Genomic DNA, 27,555 nt, shown 5'->3' on the forward strand with positions numbered 1-27,555 from the left:
CAACGATGGACGGTGTGCTGAACAGCCAGCGTAAGGATTTCAGGAGAACTATCCAGTTCCAGTTGACGGGAACTACAGCAAGGATGGCATGGCTGTTATAGCTAGAACATTTGGAACGGTGGCAGAACTGCACACCCACCAGAAACGTGAAACAGCAAAGGTAGGACTGGTGGTGACTGCCGCTAAGATAAAGTACATGCTGGTAGATGGGGCTGAGGGAGACTGAACAAGCCTTGGCAGCAATGTTATGATAGACGGGGATATCTTCGAGGTGGTAGAAAAATTTGTCTACCCCGGTTCCTTGCTAACGGATGACAATAACGTGAGCCGTGAAATATAAAGGCGCATCATCAGTCGAATTCGTGCCTACTACGGACTCCTGAAGAAACAACGGTCAAAATAGAATCACCCACGCACCAAATGTACCATGTACAAGACGCTAATAAAACTGGTGGTCCTCTACGGACACGAGACAGGGACGATGCTCGAGGATGACCTGCAAGCACTCGAAGTTTTCGAGCGACGCGTGCTAAGGACGATCTACGGCGACATGCAGGAGAATGGTGAGTAGCGGCGAAGGATGAACCACGAGCTCGCTGCACTCTACGGTGAACGCAACATACTGAAAGTGGCTAAAGCGGACACGGTGGGCAGGGAATGTTGCAGGAATGCCGGACAACAACCCTGCAAAATTGATGTTTGCCAACCATCCGGTTGGTACAAGAAGGCGTGGAGCGTAGAGAGCACGATGGGCGGACCAGGTGAAGCGTAATCTGGCGAGCGTTGGGCGTGACCGACGTTGGAGAGCTGCAGCTGTAAATCGAGTATTATGGCGGCAAATTGTTGATTCAGTGTTATCATGAATTTGATGTTGAACTGAATAAATGAATGAAACCAAGGTGAACTTATGTCGCAGCTATTCCCTATCAAATCTACATCCGTAGATGCAGTGGTATGTACGTTCTACAGTAGGCGAGCGATTACACCATCATTTTTTTTCTTTCCTTCATTCATTGACCTTAGTTTTTCCGTGAAAGATGCTTTACTCTTCTAATATATAAGATCCTTAGTCAGTAATCTCGTAGGTGCAAAGTCACATTGCGTTAAGGTAGCAAGCAATAACAAGAAAATGAAACTCAAAGCATCCAGCTTAAACGGACAGAACAAACTACATATCAGCAAAATTGAGAACGAATTAGCATCTTTATGTTCCCACGCTCCACTGCTTGCATGCATCTCTGTTCTCAGTTCAGCAAATTTCACATCAACGTCAACATCCGTCTGTTTAGATTTCAGCGTCTCACCGCTGCTGCTGCCGCAACGATGATGACGAATGATGTTTGCGACTAGGTACAAGCAATTTTCAAGCTGAGGTATGAACAGTTCTGGACAAAAGGAAACTTTTAGCAGGTTATTTTTTTTAATAATGAGGCAGGCATCGCATCAACCAACCTAAGCTTAAAATCTTTAGAAACTTTAACAAAATCTGTTTCGAACATTTAGCTCAATATCAATATTAATATTTAGCTATTATCAGTTTTGGAATGCCAAAACTGTCTTATGTGATTTACAAAAAAGTTAGATAGACTTTAGATAAAATCATCGAAGGTGTATGGATAGCAGTATGAGAATTTCTTATTACCCTATCAAAATGTAATCCAATTGTGTTATAAACAACTCAAATTGAGGATCTCGATATAATTTAATCTTGACTCATATTCTTCTACTTAGTGTAACGTGCAAATTTCAAAAGTATTGACTCATACTGTAAACTTTTGCAAGTGTATCACTTCTAAGTTGAAAGGGATGCTCTTGGGGGCCTGACGTTCATGACAAAACTTTGACATACATATCTGAGAATGAACTGCAGAAAACCCCCATTTCAACTCACTCTCGGAAAGAGCCCCAATCCACTAAGGCTCTGACAGACAGCCCATTATTGTGGCTAAAACAATGGAAAGCCCCTAATTGAATATATCTGAGTTTAGACAAGGCATGATGCCGGCTGACACACCACCATCGTCGATGAAAATGCTCTTTTCTCATGATGCGGGTGATGAGCGCAAGTTTGATAGAGATGGGGTATCCGTATATCTACTATACACAATATATTATCCATGCATAATCGGAGGATGGGTAATCGGTATACAATTAACATACATTATCACCAGCATCGAAGCCGCCGGGCCCGGGCGTAGATCACTTACAGTTTGACGTGGGTAATATGTACGTACACACGCCGAATGGGATATGAAGTCATCCCGCTTTGACTTCGATTTCTATATGTTTGCAAATGAATTTGCATCTCTGATCAGATATACCTACTTACTGACGAGGGAAAAAGTGCACATAAACACATCGTTGCTGACGTGTCTCAAGCGATGGAAGTGTTAATTGTGCTGGTAAGTGATTGGCAGGTTTCGAGTATTTTCCAATCGTGGTATAATGTGTGACGTATCTGAAGTTAATTTTTCAACTTAGACTATCGTCAATGAGAATGTTTGAAAAAGTGCACATACAAAGTGGCACATCTCGATCACTTCTCAATCGATTGACCTATTTTCTCGGTAACAAGCTAAAACCGGCAGTACTGGCATTTGCATTGCCAGAATGTTGGTAAATTTGGAAAAAAAATGATGGTTGGTTAATTCGTGGATTCTTCCAGAAATTCCTCTAACAATTTCTTCAGGGACTGCTCTAAAGAAGTGTCCAAGAATTCGTCTAGGAATCAATTCAGGAAATTGTCCAGAAATATTTCAAGAGAGATTGCCCACGAGTTTCATCAAGAATTTCTTCGAGGGGTTTCGTTACCCAGGTAGACGAGAATATCTCAACAAGATCTCAAATTGAACCATTTTTGATGTCATATCTATGTGACATTGATGTGTTAATCAAAAATTTGATGAATATCGCACGAATTACTCAAAGTGATATGATATCATTTTTTGTTCTTGTTAAAATATCTGAAAATTTCTACATAAGAACATTTTGCTATTATTTTTAATCTTTTACCTCTTATATCAATCAAACCAATATCAGTTTTTGATCTTCAGTAATTAAATCAGTAATAACTGAATATGGTATTCGTTATGTTTTTTCACCTACTCGGGTGTGGATAATTTGCGAATCAAGAACTCCGTTAGCAAATAACCCTAATAAGCTTACTGAACATTTTCATGGAAGGCGCCATTATTTTAGCTTATTAGTATCCTAAGGGGATTTTTTTAATATCGTACGGGTTTCGGCCGAAGGGTCTCACATTTTCATGAAACTCAAAAAAAATTGAACAAAAATTCAGGGTCGCCTATATTTCCGGAAAACTCAGGTAGACATTTTTTTGTTTTCCCCTGACACTGCTTACTTTGAAAAATCATAACTCAAAAACAAAGCATCGTAGAAACAAAGTTTTTTTCAGAAAATGAAAGCAAATTTACTCAAAAATTCAAAAAAAAAATATGAACAGGAAAAAAATTTCCACAATTTTTTTCACAATTGAGAAAATGTGTAAAGAAAAGCCGGAAAACTATGCCCGAACTCGTGAAAATTTACAAAAAAAAATATATTTGAGAAGGTTATTTTATAAGCTTTACTCGCTGACATTTTTGGAATGCACTTTTTTTTCGTTTTTGAGTTATGGCCAATTTTGTTGAAAAATGTCCAAATGTGCCATATAAGCCTTTTCTTTGAAAAATCATAACTCAAGAACGAAGCATCGTAGAAACAAAATTTTTTGATGAAAATGAAAGCAAATTTTCTCAGAAATAAAAAAAAAATAAGTGTAAAAAGTTTTCCACAATTTTTTTTAACGTTGAGTAAGTAATAAAAAAATATTTTTGAGAAGGTGATTTTATAAGCTTTGATCGCTGAAATTTTTGGAATGCATTTTTTTTTTTCCTGGTCAATTTTGTGAAAAATTACCATGTAAGCCTTTATTATATAGACATTTTTTACAAAATTGGCCATAACTCAAAAACGAAAAAAAGTGCATTCCAAAAATTTCAACGATCAAAGCTTATGAAATCACCTTCTCAATTTATTTATTTTTTTTTTTTTAGAATTTCGCGCAAGTTCGGTCATAGTTTTTCCGGCTTTTATTCTTGAATTTTCACAACGCTGAAAAATGTTGTGGGAAGCTTTTTCCATTTAATATTTTGTTTTAGATTTCTGAGAAAACTTGCTTTCATTTTTATTAAAAAAAAAACTATGCTTCGTTCTTGATATGGCACATTTGGACATTTTTCAACAAAATTGGCCATAACTCAAAAACGAAAGGAAGGTTCATTCCAAAAATTTCAGCGATTAAAAGTTATAAAAGATCCTTCTCAAAAATATTGTTTTGAAAATTTTTCGCGAGTTCGGGCATAGTTTTTCCGGCTTTTCTTTACGAATTTTCTCAACTGTGGAAAACTTTTTCCAGTTCATGTATATTTTTTTTTTATTTATGAGAAAATTTGCTCTAATTTTCTAAAAAATACTTTGTCTCTACGATACTTCGTTCTTGAGTTATGATTTTTCAAAATAAGTAGTGTCAGAAGAAAACAAACAATTTCTACCTATTTTCTATGAGTATTTTCCGGGAAAATAGGCGGGTCGCAGGGTCTGATTTTATTTTTGCCCTGTGGAAAAAGTTTCATGCAAATCTTAAAACCTTCGGCCCAAACCCGTACGGTAATAAAAAAAAATGCCCCTAAGATATAGGTGTTTGAATGTTTCGACGCTGGCGCCGTCTAGCGCAAGAATTTGGATCCTAGGTCGCCGTTGCCGGATAGTTCTTCACTTGCTGAACAACTTTGCTGAAACGGCATACTTCTAGCTTATAAAATTTCAAGACACACGAAGTTGATTTTTTTGACACCAGGCGCCACGTATCGGATAAATTCCGAAACTAAGACCCAATTGTCAGATAATCCTTACCTTGCTGAAAAACTGTCAAAGACAGCATCATTTTGTCTCATCCGGATTACGAGATATAGGAGTTTGAATATTGTTTGGTACTGGCACCGCCTAGCGGAAGAATTGCGATCCAAAGTCTCCATTAGTGCCAGATAGTACTTATACAAATTTACTGAAAATGAAATACTTCTAACTTTTTAAGAGTTTCGAGATATACGTTTTCGAACTTTTTTGGCACTAGGCGCCACATATGGGATAAATCCCGAACTAAAGACCCAAATGTCAGATAGTTCTTAGCTTGCTGAACAACTTTGCCTAAGACGACATCATTCTGCTTCATCAGGACTCTGAGTAACTGACGTCACCTAGCGGATGAATATCGAACTAAGCAACCTTGTTGTCAAGAAGTTCTCATCCTGTACTACAGGACCTGTAGAACGAATTTACCCAAAATACCACTCTTCTATCTCATCCGCACCTTGTGGTAAATACTGTGCACATTAAGTGGCTAATTTTGGTACCCCAGACAATCTGGCATAACACCGAAGCCATGTGTACCTGGTTCCTAAACTAGAAGAGTTTTTCGAGAAATTGTAAAAGTTTAGTCTAAATTAAAATGTATGTTGGCTGGATGAAGGTTAATGCAGTTTCATATCAATCAAGTTTAGGATCGAAAAAAAAATCATGACATTACATAGCAAAAAGCTGTCAAATTCTCGAATCTCATGATTGCGTTGTTCCCTTTGCAATTCTTGACTCGCCAAACTCACCGGCGTAAGAATCATGCATGACTTGACTCGTGATTTTACTCATTGCTTGGTGTTCTTATGATTTACATCGAAGTTTTTGGGAGAGCAGGGTAGAACAAAACCAAGTCTTGCGTAGAACATCAATGAATGCCGTTCAAATTTATTTTGATTTGTTTTACAAGCTAACGAGATTTCGGCGCTTGATTCGTGGGAGAGAAAATCTCGCGCATGAGAAAATGATTGAGAATTGCGCTCGAGTTTGCTCACGTAGGAGCGGTTCATGAGTGAGCTGCTGGCACAGTTGAATTGCTTAGGAAAATCACTTTGAAATCTTAATAAGGATAACATTAGGTGTTTTAATGAACTCGACATGTACATGAACAGATGGATAAATTATTAGTAAAATTCCGAAAAAAAATCCACAGCTCAGGTGAGATTTGAACTCACTGAAACTGTTGCCTATCTTACAGGCGTCTCATCCTCGATCAACTTTTTAGCGCAATCCGACTTTCGGTTCCTCAGAGTTGTGGTCTACAAAATTCGAGGTGTGGCTTCGTCACATCTTCACCTTAAGTAATATTAGATATTTGCTTGCATCCTCACCAATAATATTCAAAATAATGCATCCATACATAATTAAGTTTTTCACAAATGATTTGTACAAAGAGAAGTTATCAAATGCTCATATACCATCACCATAGCTCGATTCCGGGCAATGAGAAAGTAGACTCTCTGATTAAAGTGGGCGCTAGCGAAAACGGTATTAACGCTGTTACGGCGATTACTGACAACATGTTAAATGCACGCACATACCTTCCGCATTGGGCTCTCGGAAAGCAATCTCTGTGTCTATGGCGTGGCTTACCAGGATATCGAACATATTGTGCAGTGGTGCGATGAGCATCGTGAAATCAGATCTGAGCTGTATGAAATTCTCCAGGACTGAGAAAATCAACAGAAATCCGTTAGAGAAATTTTGGCAGGCTTTGATTTGGAGTACGTGAAACTCACTTATCAGGTTTTGAAACGTGGTCATTTAAGAAGTATTGTGCTATTTCTCCTACGGGTAGAAAATACATGAAAATATTCAATGACAACATAACTTTCAGTTGGAAAATAGCTATTGCAATGTGTCGTAATCCCACGTTGTTATTATGTCGGAATAATCCCTTGGTGCCATTCCCTCTCAAATCTGACTTTATTAAGTGTTTCATTACGGCCACATACAGGGTATTACGTATGCTTTAATATATCATTTTACACCACAGGGACAGTGAAAAAACTATGCAAAAAACTTGCCACTTTAGACAAGTCAGATAAATCTATTTATGTCATTCCCTTTTGAAATTTATCAATAATCCAACTTATTATTCACCGAAGATCCGCACATGATACTGTTGATAAACTTCTTAGGATTATGTGGAGAATACTCTCTGGATTCTGCAAGGAATCCTCTCAGAATTTCCGAGAGAATTCGCTCAATATTCAATGGCGAAACTTCTCAAGATACTTTGGAGAATCCTCACAGGAATTGGAGGATAATCCATTCAAGATACAGCGGAGAATTCTCTGGGCATTCTGTGAAGAATCTACAAAGATTTCTGCGGAGAACACTCGCATGATGTGAAGAATGTGAAGAATCATCTCAGGATTGTCAGGATTCAATGGAGGGCCTTCTCAAGATTCTGTGAAGGATAATCTCAGGATTCTGTAGAGCATGCCTTCAGGAATTTGTTCGAAAAAAAAAAAAAATATCTCAAGATTTTATAGACAACCCTCTGAAGATTTTGTGGGTGATCCTCTTAGGCATTCTGTGCAGGAATCACCTCAGGACTTTCAGGATTCAGTGGAGGACCTTCTCAGGATTCTGTGAGAATCGTCTCAGGATTCTGTGGAGGATAATCTCAGGATTCTGTAGCGAATACTCTCAGTATTCCCCGAAGTTTTTCGCTTAGAAATTGTTATTTTTCGTTTGCTTGCCGATCCGAACTGAATCGCGCCCGTTCGTTTTTTTCTCGAATGTGTACAATATGAATGTGTACAGCCTTCCAAACAAACTAATAAGTAAAACAAATAATGGGTACTACACAGAAAGAAATTCTGAAAACTACTCTCGGCGTAAATATTAAAATGTTTCCATTTAATTTCATTAGATTTTGCATAACAAGAACTTCATTGTAAGCTAGCTCCATACTGCAGACAACCTGTAATTTTACAATCCGACGGAGAATTGTGTTGAAAGCGATAGAGGTAATTTTGTTACAGCGAACAACTTAGAAAAAAAAACAAAATTTACATGAGACGTAAAGTTTATTAGAACATTAGAATAACTAAAATTTACAAGCACTCAGTGTTGTACATCTTTCTTGTAAAATTAAGTCTGGTGGAATAGAAAATGTTGGCAACTCATTTGAAATTACCGTATTACCCCGCTAGTACGACACCGAATGTTGTCGAATAACCGGGGTAAAATTTTAATTCGACAAACTGGTCACCCTACACCACCACACTCATTGAAATTTGTCAACTCTATTTTTGTTTTTGTTTTGGTTTCCGGATTTGTTATGAAACATAATATCAACAGGTATTGAGGTGGTGCGAATGAAAAGCTCGTTCTTTCTACGATTGTTGCCATCCTCAGTTCATTCCGGTTAGTCTCCAGGCGGTTTGGGTGTCGAATAGCACCAACAACTCAGAACTCCCGGAATTAGCGGCTGCAAGAGAAGCTGCTGCGGCTGCGAGTATAAGTGCAATGTCAAACTGTTTTGCATTTACACTGTACTTCGCTGTTATGTCGAATAAGCGGGGTACGAATTAAAAAGTGTCGTATTAAAACGTGTCGAACCAGCGGGGTAAGACGGTATGTCTCACAAGACGTAAAATTACGTGTTTAACCTATAAATGTACGTCTCCAAAGACGCTCATATATTTTAGGTTCGGGAAACCTAAAATTACATGATTTCTTAGGTATGTCTATAGAAACCCATGGATAGATAACGATTTTTTAGTTAAAATTATATTTTAGATCTTTTTTATAATGATATAATGTGAAAAATTCAGAAATACCTGGTTGTTGAGAAAAATATTGTTTGAGTACTTTGACTTTTGAAATGTGAAACAAATTTTTCATTCTGTTAACAAAAACCACTCTGATTAATTAGTTACAGTTATGAGTTGGGAAAGGGTCGCCGCATTCTGATAAAATTCTCAGTCAATCGTCATTCAAAAAAATCTTGAAACCGTGAATCATCATACATACATTATCATAATTTGACTCACTTTCTTCCTGATGAATCACCAATCAGTTCACATAGCTTAGCATTTCATAACATAAACACCGTAGCCTCGAAAACTAGTTTACAATTCGGAACCACCGTAAAATCACAACACGCCATATACCATACCTACTACTGGACTCCGGCGCCACTGCACCGTCTTGTTGCAAGGAAAGCAAAGGTTGCATAACTTCCTGCACAATAATAAGCACAGCCAAATAGAAGGTAGACTTGCAAGCGTGGAACCCGGTAAAAGGTAAGTTGGAAGGTACGTGAGCCGGTGCACTTTATCGCGCGGGAAGAAAAGCACCACTACTGGAGTGTACAAGTGATAGTTGTCTTTTTCTTTTCCAAACTGCTACTTCGCCAAACAGTTCGAGTTGTCGAAAGTCTTACGAGCCTAAACTAAACGCACTTATTGACGGTGTTACGTATGTAGGTCGATCAGCTGGGCTGAAAGGTGTGGCATCAGCGCAGTCCCGTCTATTACTAGGTTGATGAAGACATAACAATGGAACAGCTTGGGGGAATTTTGGAGGACCGTACTCTTCAGCCAAAGCAAAACAAAAATGCGTAGGTACGTATTGTACTGGGACTGGGTTGGTTGGGGGCAGACGACGCGAATTATAAGGAAGCAAACAAACGAACATAAACTGAGTTATGCCATTTTTGCACGATCAGCGATAAATGCGTCTGACAGAAGAGTTCGGCAAAATAGGTACAGTAGACAGCATTGAACAATGCAATGTATGCATATTCAAAGGAGGCAGATGGTAATTCCTCGTTGCCATCGTATGTACATATGTGAGAACGTGCAAAGAATGCATCTTCCTGATTTATCCAACAAACAGGACAGGCAACTTAAACGCTTAAACATATATATTTATTATATGATGTTCAAAACTAAATTTATTAAATGTACACTTACCTCTAGCTCGATCTCCAACTTGTTAATATCATCCGTTGCTGTGTTGAGATTTTCTAGTTCGATCTAAAAAAAACAACAGAGAAAAGTCAAATTAATCGATTGTCAAATTACAGTTCACTTATAGCTTGAAACACGGAAACCTATGTATGTTCAAGAATATTCAATTAGCCCGGAGCAGACCAGATGACCATCCAAGCACGAATCCTGTACAGATTCCCCAAACCAAATACATAGCAAAATTCCACGTTCAGCTGTCTTGTTCACAGATTGTGTTGCCTATTTCGCCCGAATCTTTGTTCGTGCCGGGCACGGATCCAAAATTCAATTAAAATGCAATGTTTGTCCGGTCATCATGTGCTCCCGAAAGGGCCATCGGAGAGAAGTGCCGTCCTATTCGGTCATATAACGTTCGTTTTAGCTGGTTCTGATGGACCATCCTGCCTGAGAGCATATATGCACTGTTCCTAGTGGAAGGAATGGTAAAGGGTAACAATGTCTGAACACTATCAGGAAATCACCTTCCATTGTCGACTGATATATTTTCAGTACACAAGACACACCTGGTTTGAGGATGGTCTGAGCTAAGAATTTGTTTGCATTAATTGGCAGCCATAATTGCAAATACTCCCAAAAGAGACAAGGTTGGCATCGCATTTTGGAATTTCATCTAAGACCGCGCACAACTTGGAAACGAAACGTCCGATTGGAGTCGCCTTTGTTTTGTTCTATTAGTTTTCGCCCAAGGAAGGTTTGTGAGGCAAAAAAATGAAGAAATTCCGAATTTTTAAAGCATTTTTTAGACAAGGACTTTAATTTAATTTAATAATTCTGAAATGGTCAAGTGACAAAACGTGAAATAAAGTACAATGGATAAAACATTTAAAAAGTAAGAATCAAAATTAAATCGACCCCGTGTCGAAACGTTGAGCAAGCAATAAATGTCGTTTAAATATAATGAGACTACGCGGCCTTTCTGTGAGAAAGTTCACACCAAAACCATTAAAATCAAGAAAAATAGAAAGTCTAATCCTTTTTACCCTTCTTACACCCATAAGAAGGGTATAAATACCGCTTGGAAAACCGACTTTCGATCCGAGGCCCGCAGGGCCGAGTCACATATACCAATCAACTCAGCTCGACGAATTGAGCAAACGTCTGTATGTGCGTGTGTGTGTATGTGTGTGTATGTATGTTACAAAAAAATGTCACTCACGGTTCTCAGCCGTCTGTTGACCGATTTGAGTTCTCTTGGAAGCAAATGAAAGCTACTACATCCTAGTAGAACGCTATTGAATTTTATTTTGATTGGACGTTCGGTTACCGAGATATCTTTCAAAGAGTGCTAGGGAGTAGTACAACTTAATTATTTTAGATATTTTTGACAAAGTGTATCACCATAAATTTCTCAGCCGTCTATCAACCGAATCGGGTTCTTAAGGCTCGAAACGAAAGCTACTGCACCCTAGAAGAACGCTTTTGAATTTCATTCCGATTGGACATTTTGTAACCGAGATATCTTTCGGGGAGTACTTTGGAGTAATACAACTTAACTTTTTAAGAGGTCTTTGACAAAATGCTTCATAATAAATTAATCAGCCGTGTGTCAATCGATTTGAGTTCTCTCAGCATCAAATGAAAGCTACAGCATCCAAGTAGTATGCTATTAAATTTTATGCCGTTTGGACATTTTGTTTCCGAGATATCTTTCCACGAGTATTAAGGAGTAATGAAATTTACGCTTTTGAGAGATTTTTGATAAAATGTATCATTATACATTTCTCAGCCGTTTGTCAACAGATTTTTTATGATCATATTTGGTTACACAAGTTAGTTATACATAAAAATGCAATTGCATCAAATACATAAAAGCTACTATCTCTTTGTTATATTTGAGCTTAATAAACAGTAGCAAAAATATCACGGAATGTATGTAGGAAAAGCCTTTTTTTATGATCAAATTTGGTTTCTCAAGGAGCTCTGCATGAAAATGCAATTGCATCAAATATATAAAAGCTACTATCTCTTTGTAATATTTGAGCTTAATAAACAGTAGCAAAAATATCACGGAATGTATGTAGGAAAAGCCTTTTTTATGACCAAATCTGGTTTCTCAAGTTAGCGCTACATGAAAATGCAATTGCATCAAATACATAAAAGCTACTATCTCTTCGTAATATTTGAGCTTAATAAACAGTAGCAAAAATATCACGGAATGTATGTAGGAAAAGCCTTTTTACCCTTCTTACACCCATAAGAAGGGTATAAATATCGCTCGAAAAACCGACTTTCGATCCGAGGCCCGGAGGGCCGAGTCTCATATACCAATGAACTCAGCTCGACGAACTGAGCAAATGTCTGTATGTGTGTGTGTGTGTGTGTGTGTGTGTGTGCGTGTATGTGTGTGTGTGTGTGTGTGTGTGTGTGTGTGTGTGTGTGTGTGTGTGTGTGTGTGTGTGTGTATGTGTGTATGTGTGTATGTGTGTATGTGTGTATGTGTGTATGTGTGTATGTGTGTATGTGTGTATGTGTGTATGTGTGTGTGTGTGTGTATGTGCGTTACAAAAAAAAAGTCACGCACGTTTCTCAGCCGTCTGTCAACCGATTTGAGTTCTCTTGGAAGCAAATGAAAGCTACTACATCCTAGTAGAACGCTATTGAATTTTTTTTTCAATTCGACGTTTGGGTACCGAGATATCTCTCGAAGAGTACTTGTGAGTCACACATCTAAACTTTTTAAGATTTTTGACCAAGTGTATCATAATAAATATTTCGGCCGTTTGTCAATCGATTTGAGTTCTCTTAGCACCAAATGAAATGAATTTCGATTGGACATTTGGTTACAGAGATATCTTCCGAAGAGTACTTAGGAGCTATACAATTAAACTTTTTGAGATTTTTAACAAAATGTATCATATTAAATATCTCAGCCATCTGTCAACCGATTTGGGTTCTCTTGGCACGAAATGAAAGCCACAACATCCTAGTAGATTGCCCAGAAATTTAATTTCGATTGGACATTTGGTTATCGAGATATCTTTCAAAGAGTACTTAGGATTTATACAACTAAACTTTTTAATATTTTTGCCCGAGTGCATCATAATAAATATCTCAGCCATCTGTCAACCGATTTCGGTTCTCCTGGCACCAAATGAAAGCTACAATATCCTAGTAGAACCCTATACAATTTTATTAGGATTGGACATTTGGTTACTGAGATATCTTTCAAAGAGTACTTGAGAGTAATACAGGTTAACTTTTTGAAAGATTTTTGAGAAATTGTATCATAATAAATATCTCAGCCATCTGTCAACCTATTTGGGTTCTCTAAGCACCAAATAAAAGCTACAATATCCTTGTAAAAGGTTCTGAAATTTTATTTGGATTGGACATTTGGTTACTGAGATATCTTTTGAAGAGTATTTCAATAAATTCCTTTTTTTTTATTATTATATTCGCTTGTTCTCTTGCATTAGATTTTGACCAGTCTAAAGTAAATTATTTTTCAATAAATAATGCTGATCTCATATAAAGTGTATCGGAGGCGAATGACTTTTTGTTAAAACCTCTTTAATAAATAAATAAATAATAATAATAATATAAAGTGTATACTAGCATTTTTGTCCTTTTTGCACCATAACTATGAATACCAAGTACTTCGGAGCTAATTTATTCGACTGATTAAGAGATATTAGACAAAGTGTATCTCGCTGATTTTCTTATCCATTTGTTGAATATGGAAGCTATTATTTTTAAACATTCCATACAAGATTCTAGGAGGTGTCTGGCATTTCTGGTAGTTAAGTCCATGGTCTGATGCTATTTTGAAAACCAAACCACTAGATGCCAAATCCACAATATTTTCTAGAACTTTTGGTCAATCAATCAAAATAAATTTGTTAAATACGAATAATACAACAATATTTTTAATAGGTGTAAGAAGGGTTCTATTCACCATAGGTGGATTAAATCGGGTTTTTAGATAACATGAATAATTTTGACAAAAATGGAACTTCAATCCCAAATTAAATTGGGAAAAAATCCACCGCTTAGGTGAGATTTGAACTCACGACCCTTATTCGCTAGACAAGTGCTTTACCAACTAAGCTACCGAGCCAATTAATGACCCGGCAACTTAGTTGTCATAAGGTTCAATTCTAATCTCATCGATCTATATCATCTTCCCCTAAACCGCAAATATAACCATCTCTGTTGTACATATGTATGAAGAGCGAAAGCGATTTGTTTATTGTTTGAAACTGTTTGCCTATCGTACACGCAACGCTTCCTCAATCACTTGTAGAGGAAGAACAATGCTATTTGGAAGGCGATCAAACGCGTCGTTCGCATTCTATTTGATACGACGGGTAACTACGTAGAGGTAGATGCTCGAAAACGACTCACTTGAAGTGCAAATTTTCGGTAATACCAATCCGTGTGGTCAAATTATGAAATTCAAATAACTCAACGTACATATGTACAGATGGGTAAATTATTGGTTAAATTGGGAAAAAATCCACCGCTCAGGTGAGATTTGAACTCACGACCCTTATTCGCTAGACAAGTGCTTTACCAACTAAGCTACCGAGCCAATTAATGACCCGGCAACTTAGTTGTCATAAGGTTCAATTCTAATCTCATCGATCTATATCATCTTCCCCTAAACCGCAAATATAACCATCTCTGTTGTACATATGTACGAAGAGCGAAAGCGATTTGTTTATTGTTTGAAACTGTTTGCCTATCGTACAGGCAACGCTTCCTCAACCACTTGTAGAGGAAGAACAATGCTACCTGGAAGGCGATCAAACGCGTCGTTCGCATTCTATTTGATACGACGGGTAACTACGTAGAGGTACATCATTAAGACAAGACATACAGGGGATGGCCAAAATGTTTGGGATAGGCAACTTTTTTTCTCCCACAAAGAATTCAACATGCTGTAACTTTTCATAGAGTGCATCGAAAAATCTCAGATTTTGACTGTTTGTCATCCTATTATATGTGCATCATTGGTACAAATTTGGGCTCGATTGATTAATTTTTCGCGAAGTTAGAACCGTTCGGGTAAAACACTATTATTTAGACAACTCATTTTTGAACTGTCATATCTCGGAAACCAGAGAACCGAATTGAATTAATTTTTTAACGTTTATCAACAATATGTTGATACTTAATACGACGTTATAAAATGTAATATTTTCTCACGGCAAATTAAGTTATAACGGATTGAAATTTTTTCCCATATAGACGAAAATAAGTCAAATTTACAATACCACACAAAAATTACTAAATGTATTCTTCTTTCAATCTAAATAGGCTCTAATATATCTGATTAGAGATAACTTGAGAACAGAAGTGGAAGATCTTTGGATATCAACACTGAAATTTATTGACATTGTTGTAAAAAAATTACATTTTTTCGAGAAAAATCGAAAAAGTGTCAATCCATGATAACTTTTTTCAACATTTAAAAAGTACCTATGTTTTAATAGTTTGTGAAGCATTTACATATTATTAGTGTACGTTCAAAATTTAATTCAATTCGGTTCACTGGTTCCCGAGATATGACACCTCAAAAATGAGTTGTCTGAAAAATAGCGTTTTACGCGAACAGTTCTAACTTTGCGAAATATTAATCAATCGAGCCCAAATTTGTACCAATGATGCACACATAATAGGTTGACAAACAGTCAAAATTTGAGATTTTTTGATGCGCACTATGAAAAGTTATAGCTTGTTGAACTTTTTTGTGAGAGGAAAAAAAGTTGCCTATCCCAAACATTTTGGCCATCCCCTGTAATCAACAATAGTACGCCACAATACTCGGTTTGTGGCTGCCGCTCTCCATCTTCGGTCGCGCCCAATGCTCGCCAGGTGAACCTATCCATGGACTAACTAAATTTTTGCAGAAATTCTTGGAGAAATTTCTAATGAGATTCTTGGAGGAATTCTTAACATAATGCTTGGAATAAATCCTGAAAAAAATCTGGGAAGAAGTCTCGGAGCAGTTCCTGGCGAATTACCTAAAGGAATTCTCGGATGAATCTCTGGTGTTGTCCCGGGAGTATTTTCTTGTGAAATTTCTGGAGGCTTCCTGAAGAATCTTGGAGGTATTCATAAAGGAATTTCTGGAAGATTTTTTGAATAAATTCTTGAAGGAATTTCTTGAAAAAATCCATGGAGATATTTCTGGCAAAATTCCTAAAGGAATTCTTGGCAGATGTCTTAGAAGGATCCCTAGTGAAATTTTTGGAGAAGGTCCAGTAGGATTATTTGGAGGAATTCTTGGAGGGATTCTTGGAAATATTCTAGGCAGATGTTTTGGAAGAATTCCCAGATGAATTATTGGAGAAATTTCTTGAGAAATTCTTGGACGACTTTCTGGTTGAATTTCAAGAAGAATTTATTAAGGAATTCCTGAAAGAGTTCCTGGAGGAATTCCTGGAGTATTTTCTGAAGGAGTTCACAATTTTCGGAGGATTGTGTGAGGAAAGCCCTGAAGGAATTCTCGAACGAATTCTTAGAGAAATGCCAGGAGTATTTTCTTGAGGAATTATTGAAGGTTCTGGACCCTGGGGGTATTCATAAAAGAATTTCTGGAGGAATTCTGGAAAAAAATCTTAAAAATGCCTAGAGGAATTCCTTTAAGAATTTTTCGAGGAATTCCTGAAGAACTTCTTGGAGGATCTCTTGAAGTAATTCCTTGAAAAATTTCTTCACAAATTCCTGGACAAATTTCTGAAGAAATGCCTGAAAATAATCTTGAATGAATCCCTGGAGTAACTTTTGGAAGAATTTCTGGACGATTTCCTGCAGGTTTCTGGAGAAATTTTTCGAGGAATTTCTGGAGAAATTCCTTGAGAACTTCTTGGAAAAATTCATAGAGAAATTCTTGGAGGAATTCCTGGAGAAATGCTTGGAGAATTTCTTGGCAGAAGTCTATGAGCAATTCTTGGAGAAATTCTTGGAGGAATGTCTAGAGGGATTCTTTGAGGAATTCTTGGTAGAATTTTTAGAGTAATATCTGGAGAAATTCTTTAAGAAACTCCTGGTGGAATTCTTTAAGAAATTCTTGGAAAAATTCCTGGAAGGATTCTTGTAGGAATTTGAATTCTTGGAGGAACTCCTGGAAGAATTTTCGAGGAACTTCTGGAAAAAATCCTGGAGGAATTCTTCCAGGAATTATTGGCAGAATAATTCTTAGAGAAATACCTGAAAATATTCTTTGAGGAATTTGTGGTGAAAGTCTTGGAGGAATTCCTGAAGGATTTTCAGAAGGAACTACGCCAATTAAGTGAAGAGATTCAAGAGTAGGAGCTTGAAGGTCTCAATTCCAGAATAGTTTGGATGATCTAGATCACCAAGTGAGTATTGCTTAGTTATCAGAATTGCACTCCGAGGCTCTAAGAGTAACGTAGAATATACTCCGCGAGCATTCGCTACAATTAAAATAACCTAGCATTCGCTACAATAAAAATAGCCAGTGGACACCCAAATAGCAAAACGTGAAAGAATTATGCCGATTGAGTGAACAGAAACATGAGTAGAGCCTATAGATCTTGAAGGGCTTAATTCCGAAACAGTTTGGAAAGCCTGGAATATCTCATGAATGCACCAAAAGCATTATAGTTGCGCATAATAGTAGGCTCAGCAGTATAGACTACATTCCATGAATATTTTTTACAATTTAAGCATAATACAGTAGATATCGTAACCCAAACTTCAAAGTGTTTTGGAGGCCATTTGATTTTAAGGAATGTCCAACTACCACAACATCGAGTTGCTCGTAGCATTGCGAGGTCTAGTGGACATCAACGTGACTAAATTTCTTGAACAGAGTGAACACAAATGATGGTAGATCTTGTAGATTTTAGGAAAATGAATTCCGGAGTAGTTTTAGCTGACCAAGATAACTCAATTCATGTACCATGAATTTTCTAGGAGGCTTTCTGGGTACTATAGACTATGCTCTATGATGATTCATCGTGTATAAAATTTAGTATAGATGTTGAATTTGGAGTGCTTTGGAGGCCTTAGAATAGCTCTGGGATCCAAACTTCAACAGACTATGATGGGTGGTAATACATTACATCTCTAGGATCACGAAAACTATTCATGATTAGCAAAACGATAAAACTTCCCGACTAGAAAATTCTAACAAAAATGTAACATAATCCTAACAAATCATGATATTTATTACTCATTGTGATATAATCATGCTCAAAATCCTTGGTGATTTCAAAATTCTATAACTCAATTATATCACATTATGTTATAAATATTGTTTCATAACTCATTGTATTATAATTTAGATTTGGATCTTCAACATTTGGGAAATAATGTAACAAAATTATATCAAATTATGATAGAAACCAGTAATCCTGAGGCTAAAATTCATGTCACATTTTGTTATGATTTTGATATGATTATAACAAAATAGGTTATAATCTCGATTAGGCCAGTGTACTTTTTGTTATAATTTTAGTTATTTTAACATCATCCTGCAGCTAGTTTATAACATAATAAGTTAGAGAAAAATATTGTAACATCATAACACAATATGATACAAAGTTGATATAATTTTCTAGTCGGGTTGAGCAAAAACATGTAGAATATATATAAAAAAATACAAAAAAACACGTATTTTTGACTACCAGAAACAGGGGGAATGGTGCAAAGGGGGAGATAGCATGCATTACTTAGCACAACTATTCCCCTTGACTATAAAAAAAACTCTAGAGTAAAATGTTTTAAAACATAGAAGATATTGCATTTCTGCCAAAATTAGATCATCCCGGGTATTTACGAGTTAAAGATGACTCACTCTACCTTTTCAAGAAATGGCAATAATCATTGTTGCATGCATTGTTGATATTTTGTAACTAATACTGAGTCACGAGATCCATATATATTTTATATTTAAGGGACATGAGACCTGTTGTTAAACGATATACTCGATATATGTCGCTTGCAACAGCTATCAACCCGTTCATGAAAAAATATTTGTCAATTGGTTAGTGTACATCTTTTCAATGCATTCTTCATGCATTACATCAAAATTTACAATACGACAAAGCACTATAATGTTAGTGCTGTAGGGTAGTGGAGGTATTTTGGACCGGGCAGGTATTTTGGCCCACCTAGGGAATTTTATGATATTTATCACATAATCTCTACTAAATCTTGGTAAATTTTTATTGGAACACGAAAAGTATTCAACTGTGTGATGACCTTTATTATGGATGTCAGTTAACTATGCTGTTCAGTATAAAAAATAAAGAAAATGTTTTCACTTCCAATAAAACGCACGTGGAGCCTCGTAGCCGTGCGGTTAGGGTCACCAAGCTTCTAATCGCACCATGCTGTGGGGTGAGGGTTCGATTCCCGCTCCGGGCGATGAAACTTTTCGTGAGAATAGTTTCTTCTCCGTATCCACTGAAGCATGCTCCGTGTGTCCCTTGTCTAGTGTTAAGTTTCATTCAGTCTGTGCAGCCTTTGGCTGAAGACGGTGTCAGCGTCTTTTTTTTTTTTTGAAAAAGCACCAAAACACAGAGGGTGACAAACTTGTAGTCGGCTTCGAAGAGGTATTAAATTTTACAAATAAATATTTATTTCATGTGAATGTAGTTAGGGCCATGTAGGAACTCAAAATAAACTGTTCTTAACCTCGGCGGAGCGATAATATTCACTAAAATGGTGGTTTGAGGTATGGCCAAAAAATGTTCAACATAATAAGAAGTGGACATATTTTGGACCACCTGTCAGATCCATCTCTCCAGTTCCTTCTAAAAGGAGAAAACATTCATGCCAATGTAATGTACTCTGAAAACAGATGAATAGAATAAGTTAGGGCCTCCCGTGATCTGGGTTGTTATACGTTTATTTCACAATGAGATTGTTGTGGGTTCGATTTGTTCTAACAACCTTTCGCCAAGTTATTTCGTTTCGATTCGATTTGTGCCCTAACAACTTATTGTTAGTTGAAGTTTTCAGGTGTTCAGTCATTCAGTTTAGAAAAGTTGTCCTTCACGGAAATTAGTTGATGACTGAGACAATGTGTTATCTAATGTATGTGACACATTACGTATCATTCAAATTACTTTATTTTTGATGGCCTTTCCACTCATTACAATATGTGTGGAACGCCTTTATATTTAGCAAAAGACTTTCACACTTCCTATGAAGCGTTACGTAATTTATACATGGTGACTTACGTCATGCAATAGTTAATAAATACACGTTTTGCGTAACATTTTTTTTATGAAGCATCATACTACAATGGGTAAAAACTGGCAATAGAAACAAAATTTCATCTTTTTTACTGTTACGTAATTTTTAAACGTCCCCTGCCTTAAAAAAATGAATAGCAAAGATGAAAACTTCACGTAGTTTTAACTATGTTTAAATTTTTGCTGAGGTGGCTCATTTCATCAATCAATTGAAGTTTAATTTGGTGGGCCAAAATATGTAGACTTGGTGGTCCAAAATAGAAGCCCGAGATCCTTCAGGAGTTTTGATGTTGCTCTACGTAATGCCTACTGAAATTATCCATATTTAGAAGTGGGAACTTTCTTTTTTCGCTGAATTGTTAATCCACTTCCTAAAGCGGTCCAAAATACCTCCCTTACCCTATAATGATAGCTAACTTAACTTCATCTGTGTTGCAAGTTACCCCCCAGATGGGGAAACTTGCAACAAGCATGTATTTCGTGTACCTCGTGATTAGGTGGCAACGTGTTTTGGTAAATCAAGTGCTGCATAGTATTCTACTTGAGGTAATAAGCGTACACGATGCTTTACAGGATGTTTCAAATGTTTAGATTTCCAATGATATTGCTTCAAAGTCGAAAAGTGTTGCAAGTTACTCTATTTGACGGTATTTCAGCTATCGTAAGTACTCAGCTGTTCTACTTGTACCTGGGTGCTTAGGTAGAACCCAGTGGTCTACAATATTTCGCTCTTTGTGCTGTTGATAGATCTATTTGAGAAATGTTATGCTTATTATTTGATCGTCTTTTTCATGATATTGATGGAGTCCGCTACCCTACTTCATGGTAGCGAATCACTTGGGCAGTGGCCGATATTTTGGGCACTCTTCGCTATAACTCAGTCAATTTTAAACCAACTGACTTGAATTGACTTTTGTACACTGCTAGATACTATACGTACGTATCTCACCGCGCTTTAAAAATTGTGTGAATTGGTTCAAAATTGGCTGAGTTATAGCAGAAAAGTGCCCAAAATAGGAGTCCTTTCGAGATGGTTCCACTTTTTTAAGATTTTTTTTAAACTTTAGAAGTTGGATGACTCATGTGAAAAACAATATAAATACGAACTTGATTTGTTCTTCCACCTAGAAATTTTACTCTACTAGGTAATGTTCTATCGAATAGGAACCCGAGCAGGAGAAAATAGCTGACGAATACAAAACTCAGGTATGGAAAACCGAAATACCTAAAATAATAACTGATGTGTGTTCTGTGCATAACACGTCAATAACGGCATCAGGTATTGCAATACCTAAATAATAATCATCGATTTTTTCATACAAATGCTGATTTTTCCATAATTGAATAATACCTCAAGCAGTCCTCAACACCGAATCAATAACTCGTTGAGGTATTTTATCAGTAGCTTCTTCTTCTTCTTTTTCTTCTTCTTCTGTATGGCTCAACGTTCCCACTGGAACTTGGCCTGCCTTGCTCCAACTTAGTGTTCTTTGAGCACTTCCACAGTTATTAATTGGATGGCTTTCTTTGCCAACCATTACATGAAATGGTATATTATGAGGCAAGCACAATGATACACTATGCCCAGGGAGTCGAGAAAATTTTCCCGACCGGAACGGGAATCGAACCCGCCGTCTCCGGATTGGCGATCCATAGCCTTAACCACTAGCCTTACTGGAGACCCAATAGCTACAAAATACCAACATAAGTTATTTCCAATACCTGGGTAACCGACCAATACCTTGTTTTGGTAAGATACCTGACTTTGGTATGCTGCAGTTATGAGTTAGTTATTCGTTCCTGCTCGGGAAGTTTACCCATAGAAAGCAGCAGAGCAGTTGAGCTGGTGACGAAATGACGCGATGCGGGAAGTCTATCTAAATATTGACACGAGCTATATATACGACGGTGTACCACACCACCCGCAGTTTGTTTTCCGTTCAGACCTGTGCACATCCGCACAGGTCTGATACACTTCTATACCTAGGAACTTTTGTAGCGCAGTGCACTATACTCCGAGCACATCAAGACGAAAAGATCGCAATTCAACGGCATCGTGTTCCATTCCATTTCCCATTTGACATCGTCTCCACGTCGACTGCAGCAACCAACAACCAGCCGGTGGTGCACGGTCGTCGTGTCTAGGAAATAAAACCACACAAATAGACAGACATTCAACTGCTCAACTACACTAACCCGATGAAAGGTGCCACCCCTGCAGCGGGATTTTTCCAGCAGGCAATCTTTCTTCCATGTCAGTAGCAGCATTCGGTAGTTCACATACGGGGCCCACGGGACGGCATTGTTCCGCAACCGGACGGTTCCGTTGTTCAGCTTGTACCACTGTTCACAAACGGATATGAACTCCACCATCAGTTTCTGCTGGGACTGGGCTAAGTCATCGGTCATTGCCGGAGTTGATCCCATTGGACAATTGGAAACAGTTTGTGGGTACTTTTCCTTCTGAAGCTTTTCGGAGAAAACAAATGGCGCAGTTGGAATTAGGTTGAAGGAAATCACCGAAATCACCAAAACAAGTTTTGCGCGTTCTCGAGCACACCGGAACAAACTCACGGCGAACGGAGCGGAAACATTAGCTCGGGATTGGTCGCGGAATCGGAATAACAACAAAATTTACATTTCAACAAACTTGAATACTTAGCAGACATGTAGCACATCATTGACAATAACACTGACTAACCGAACAGCGGTAGACGGGGAACGACCATTCGTTATCGCATAACCAACTAATCGTTCATACACCCAAATAATTAAGGCCGATTTTTCTGCATAAAAGAGTCAGAAATTGTGTATGAAAACCTTAGAAATCTTTTGAATGTTCATACAAAATTGTCATTTTCGGAGTGTTCAGCAAATATAAACCAATACGACTGAAGCTTTCAAAACATTGAAGAGGTTTGTCACGAAAACTGGATGATACATACGATGAATACTTTCAACAAAGTCTTACATATGGTAAGAGTCTACAAAACTTGACTGAAGGTATGTACAAGCAGGGAAAACACTTTTTTAAATGTTGATTTATTTTTTTGACAATGATTGTTGTCAGGAAAACTTCAGCTTTTTGTTAGAAAAAGCTTATTTTGCAAAAACAGCTGAAGACTGGTGTGATAAAATATACTCAAGTCCGCTTCTCTAAAGGCAAAGAGACTTAAAATGAAATAGCTTAAAGCTGGAACACATCTACAGATTCTGAAATTTTGTTCACTTTGGGTGTAGGTACTTCCAAAGGAATTGGTGACTGTTGTTAGACGATATTCTACCCTACATGAGTCATTCGGCGACTCAAAAAAAAAACACTGAAACTGATAAGATAAGAAAGACAGCAAAATCGTATAACCAAACAACCAAAGAATGTTTTTTTTTTCGAACCAACTTGGGGTTGGGAACAACAGTTGCTACACGTTTGCGAAAAAAAATGACTGGTAGAAGGAGGATTGGAAAAATACCAATTTCCTGACTGACATTTGCGACTGTGACGAAGAAAGGTGGTGGTAGTGACAATAAATCGAATACGATACCGATGGAAATTGGATTAAGGTTATACTTTTTTTACGCGAGATATGTGTCATTTACCCCTCGAGGTTGAACTTATTGCGAGCGACACAGTGATGATACCTTGCACCTTGATACATGAAAAAAGAGGTTGATGAGTGTGATTTATGCCACAGGAAGGTGAAAATGTTTCATAGGTTCAATAAGCATTCATAGAATGGATAGGTACTTCAGAAATTATTTTAAATTATACAACGGATCACATTTGTGTTCTGTTCATTTGTTAGGGGACGTTTATAAACCACGTAAACTTTTTAAGGGGAAGGGCGAACTGGTTAAAGTTTACACTCCTTAGATATGCTCAGCACCAAGCATGGGAAACATTCATTCAATTATTGCGTTTTCCTCAAATGAATCTGAAGCGAGTGTGCTTTTCTTGTGGCCAAGCATTTTTGTACTTCCTTTACCCATTCTGTTTATTCGCCGAGCCCCGTGCTACGGAAGAAACAACAACTGAACTGCTACTGAATCTGTGTGCCGAAGACGATCAAAACGACTGGTAACGAAAAGTAATGTTATTTTAGTACCGATTACAAAAAAAAAAAAGAAAAAAGAGCATGAGGAAAACGCAATTGCTTAGGCGCAAGAGAGTGTGGAACACAATCATATGCGGAGGTTTTACGAAACTGTAAATGGCGTGCGGAGTAAAACAGCGCCTTCTCTTGTTATGTGCAATGACCGTGATGGTAACTTTCCGAACGAAAAAAAACAACGGTGACTGCAAGGTGAGAAAGCATTTCGAGGAGTTGTGAAACGGTGGGAGGGAATAGAAGAGCGACAGGCATCGACTAGAGTGCGCGAAGTGTTACAAAGGAATAACACTTCTCCGTTCAGCGTACATTTTTTTTCCGGAATTCTGTTTAACCCTCGAGCAATCGCGCTATTGTATTTTGTACAACATGTTGAACAAATCTCGCTTTTTGTATTCAACATTTGCGTGGTGCTGACGGTGTTGGCCAACCGCGCGAGTTAAGGAAGGTTAACAGGCTGAGGCCGATTGAAGAGTCCATCGTCAGCGAATATCAAGTCAGTTTTCAAGGGCCGTTCAACGACGGATCAGATGTTCACTTTGCGACAGATTCTCCACAAACTCCGAAAAAGTACAACTTGCAAACCCCTCACCTGCTATTTGATTTCCAAGCGACGTACGATTTAGTGAAGAAAAACAAGTTATGGCAGCTTATGATCGAACATGGTTTTCCGGCGAAGCTGATTAGATTGATTCGTACGACGCATGTTACGGATCAAAATCAAGTGTACGGGTTGCAGATGAAATTTTGTCATCTTTCGTAACCTTTAGACAGACGGATTGGAGCAAAGCGATGCTTTTTCGAACTTACTGTTCAACATCCTGGGCTTCACGGACGATATCGACCGTCGCATCGGGTCGTGGCACCTCTTTCATACCTGCTAGGATTGTACTTACGATTAACATAATATTTAAAGGCCAAGTACATGATTTCTGGAGGCCATGGTCGTGGCAGTGGTGACGAAGTGGTGCTAAGTGGTAAAAAGTTTGATGATATGGACGTATTTATTTAAAAAGACAATTGCACCGTCTTCGATCTTGCGGCTTCTACAGACTGAACATTACTAACATTAGACAACGGACAACACCCAATGGCCCAGTGGAGAATTTTCCGTTTGACGAAAAATTTTCCCCGACTGGAGCGGGTATCAAACCCACACTCCGAGGCTTACGAGATACCTGAACGACTGACGCCGCTAACCGCTCTTGGTACTCTAGTGACGTGCGATAAGGATTACCGGTCAGGAGAGAAGATTGATTACAGCTGCAAATCAGGCCTTTTTCGGTCTGCGAAACCAGTTGAACCCCGCTTGTACAAGAATCTGATCCTTCAGTAGGTCGGATTATAGATTGTACAGCTGGTATTCTGTACAACACACCACTTCCGACATTGTTTACAAAGCCTGCATCTTAGCTTAATGTACTACGAAAACTTCCACCCACAGTTACTAAATGAGAGCTTCCTCTGCGAATTAGCGTTTTGCATGTGTACATCGTATGGCAGGCATGAAGATACTCTATGTCCAAGGAAGTCAAGGATATTTCCATTACGAAAAATCCCAGGATAGTCGGCGGTAAACTGGAGGACGGCATCTGGTGGCGTCGCATGAAGTACGAATTATACTCTCTATAAAGTATATAAAGACATGGATATAATGAAGCGACACAAGAAAATCTGGGAAAATGGGATTTTCCGAATGGAGAGACCAAAATGGAATACCATAAAAGTACTGTAGTAGATTCTATGAAGTCATTGTTGGAAAGTCTTCGAGGATTTTTATGTAAAATTTCTCTTGGAGAAATCTCAAAAGTAGTTTCTTACAGCAAAATATTCCAGAAGTAGCTGTACATTAACGCCGCTGTATACCTTACGTCAATTTTCATTCAGGTTTCTGCGCATTCATAGTCAGCTGTTGATAGTCGATTATCAGTTGAATAAGGATCTACGGATTGGATATTTGCAAATAATTTACAAAGTGCTTCTGATGAAATATCAACATTTCGGATACCTTGGATGGTGTTTTACATAGTTCTTGTCCCAATTTATGGTCGTTGACTCAATGTTGAGAGTTTTTGATGGGGATCACAGCTTTAATAGCTGTTAATTATCCAGATGTTTCTCGACCGCCTTCACATTCATTTACTACGACTGACTGAATAGGCGAAGGAGGAAATTGCCGATTTTGTTTGGAATGGAAATGTGGAAGTGTGGAAATAGTCAAACTCGCGCAGTTTTTGCACAATGACTGTGAACATTTTGCACCCTGATTGCAAGTGGAATTCCTGAAATAGTATAATTAGTTATCTCTGCAAGTTTGAGAAATTCTAAATTCTCAAGGCAACATGTTTAACCTTCACAGTACCAGGTACCAACATTAAAAGTTTAAAAACCTGCAACTTTGTCAAATATCATCCAACTTTGATGAAAATTTGACAGAAAATCACAAATGAGTTGAATTTTAGACATATGCATTGGAACCATAAAAATTCACCGTTGTTCCGGATTTAGGCTGGAAAAATATGGGGTACCGCCAGTCGGGGTGACATTGGGCCTGGGGGGTAACTTTGGGCCAAAAATCAAGAAAGATGTTTCGCTCAAAATACTAAAATTTATCAAAGTGATTATCAAAAAGTGGATGGTATACGGTAAATATAAATTGCGTTGACCATCCGATGTAGAAAAAAGTCACATTTAGTCAATTTTCTACTAAGAAAACTTGATGTGAATTTTATGGTTAGGCGTACTGTACAATATCGTTGTTTTAAAATGCCCAGCAGAAAACAGCTGAAAACCGAACATGTAATGCATAGGCAGACCAGATTTGTCCCGTTTAAATACGGGACACATGCTGGAAACTCAACAAAAAGAACAGCAATGTCTAAAAACGGAAATATATGTTGTTGATAATGCTATTTTAGCTAGAAAGAATAAATAAATTAGTCAAAAACATTAACATGGCTCTAGTGGCGACAATTTGAAAATTGAGTTGTCCCGTTAAATACGGGACGGATGGTCAGCCTAGTAATGCATTACTGTTTTCTCGGTGTGTTGGGTAGTTGTTTTGAAAAGTATAATATGTTTTCTTGGTTTTGTATGCTATTTTGCATGAAAAACTTATTTGCTCAAGCTGTAGTACAAATACTTCGTTTTGGGGGTGGGTGACTTTGGGCCATATAAAAGCAATGCAATCGGTACGAGAACCTTACAAATGTGAATTAAAACGACTGAGAGTATACACATTATTTTATGCATAATACGGTGTAAAATTTTGGAAATAAATGTTAGATTCATGCAAAATTAAATTTCACAAATATCAGTTGCTAGGCAGATGATAAAGAAATATTACTTTCGTCTTTCGAGAATGTTAGTTGGAGT

General features: G+C 37.6%; 1 protein-coding gene across 2 annotated transcripts in view; it reads right to left on the reverse strand.

The window, feature by feature from the left end:
- The window catches only part of LOC109399100 (SH3 domain-binding protein 5 homolog), a 120,783-nt gene that overhangs the window by 68,488 nt on the left and 24,740 nt on the right, over positions 1–27,555 (reverse strand). The window contains exons 1-2 of one of the 2 annotated variants that reach the window (XM_019671540.3): positions 22,271–22,779; positions 9,846–9,908 (exon numbers count right to left, since the gene is read on the reverse strand). In XM_019671540.3, the coding sequence (XP_019527085.3) occupies positions 9,846–9,908; positions 22,271–22,501 (294 nt within the window). In that variant the 5' untranslated portion in view covers positions 22,502–22,779. Of the gene's footprint in view, positions 1–9,845; positions 9,909–22,270; positions 22,780–27,555 lie in introns of those variants that run through there. The other variant, XM_019671541.3, reaches the window with a different exon arrangement.

This window comes from Aedes albopictus, chromosome 3 (assembly GCF_035046485.1).
Source record: "Aedes albopictus strain Foshan chromosome 3, AalbF5, whole genome shotgun sequence".
NCBI lineage: Eukaryota > Metazoa > Arthropoda > Insecta > Diptera > Culicidae > Aedes > Aedes albopictus.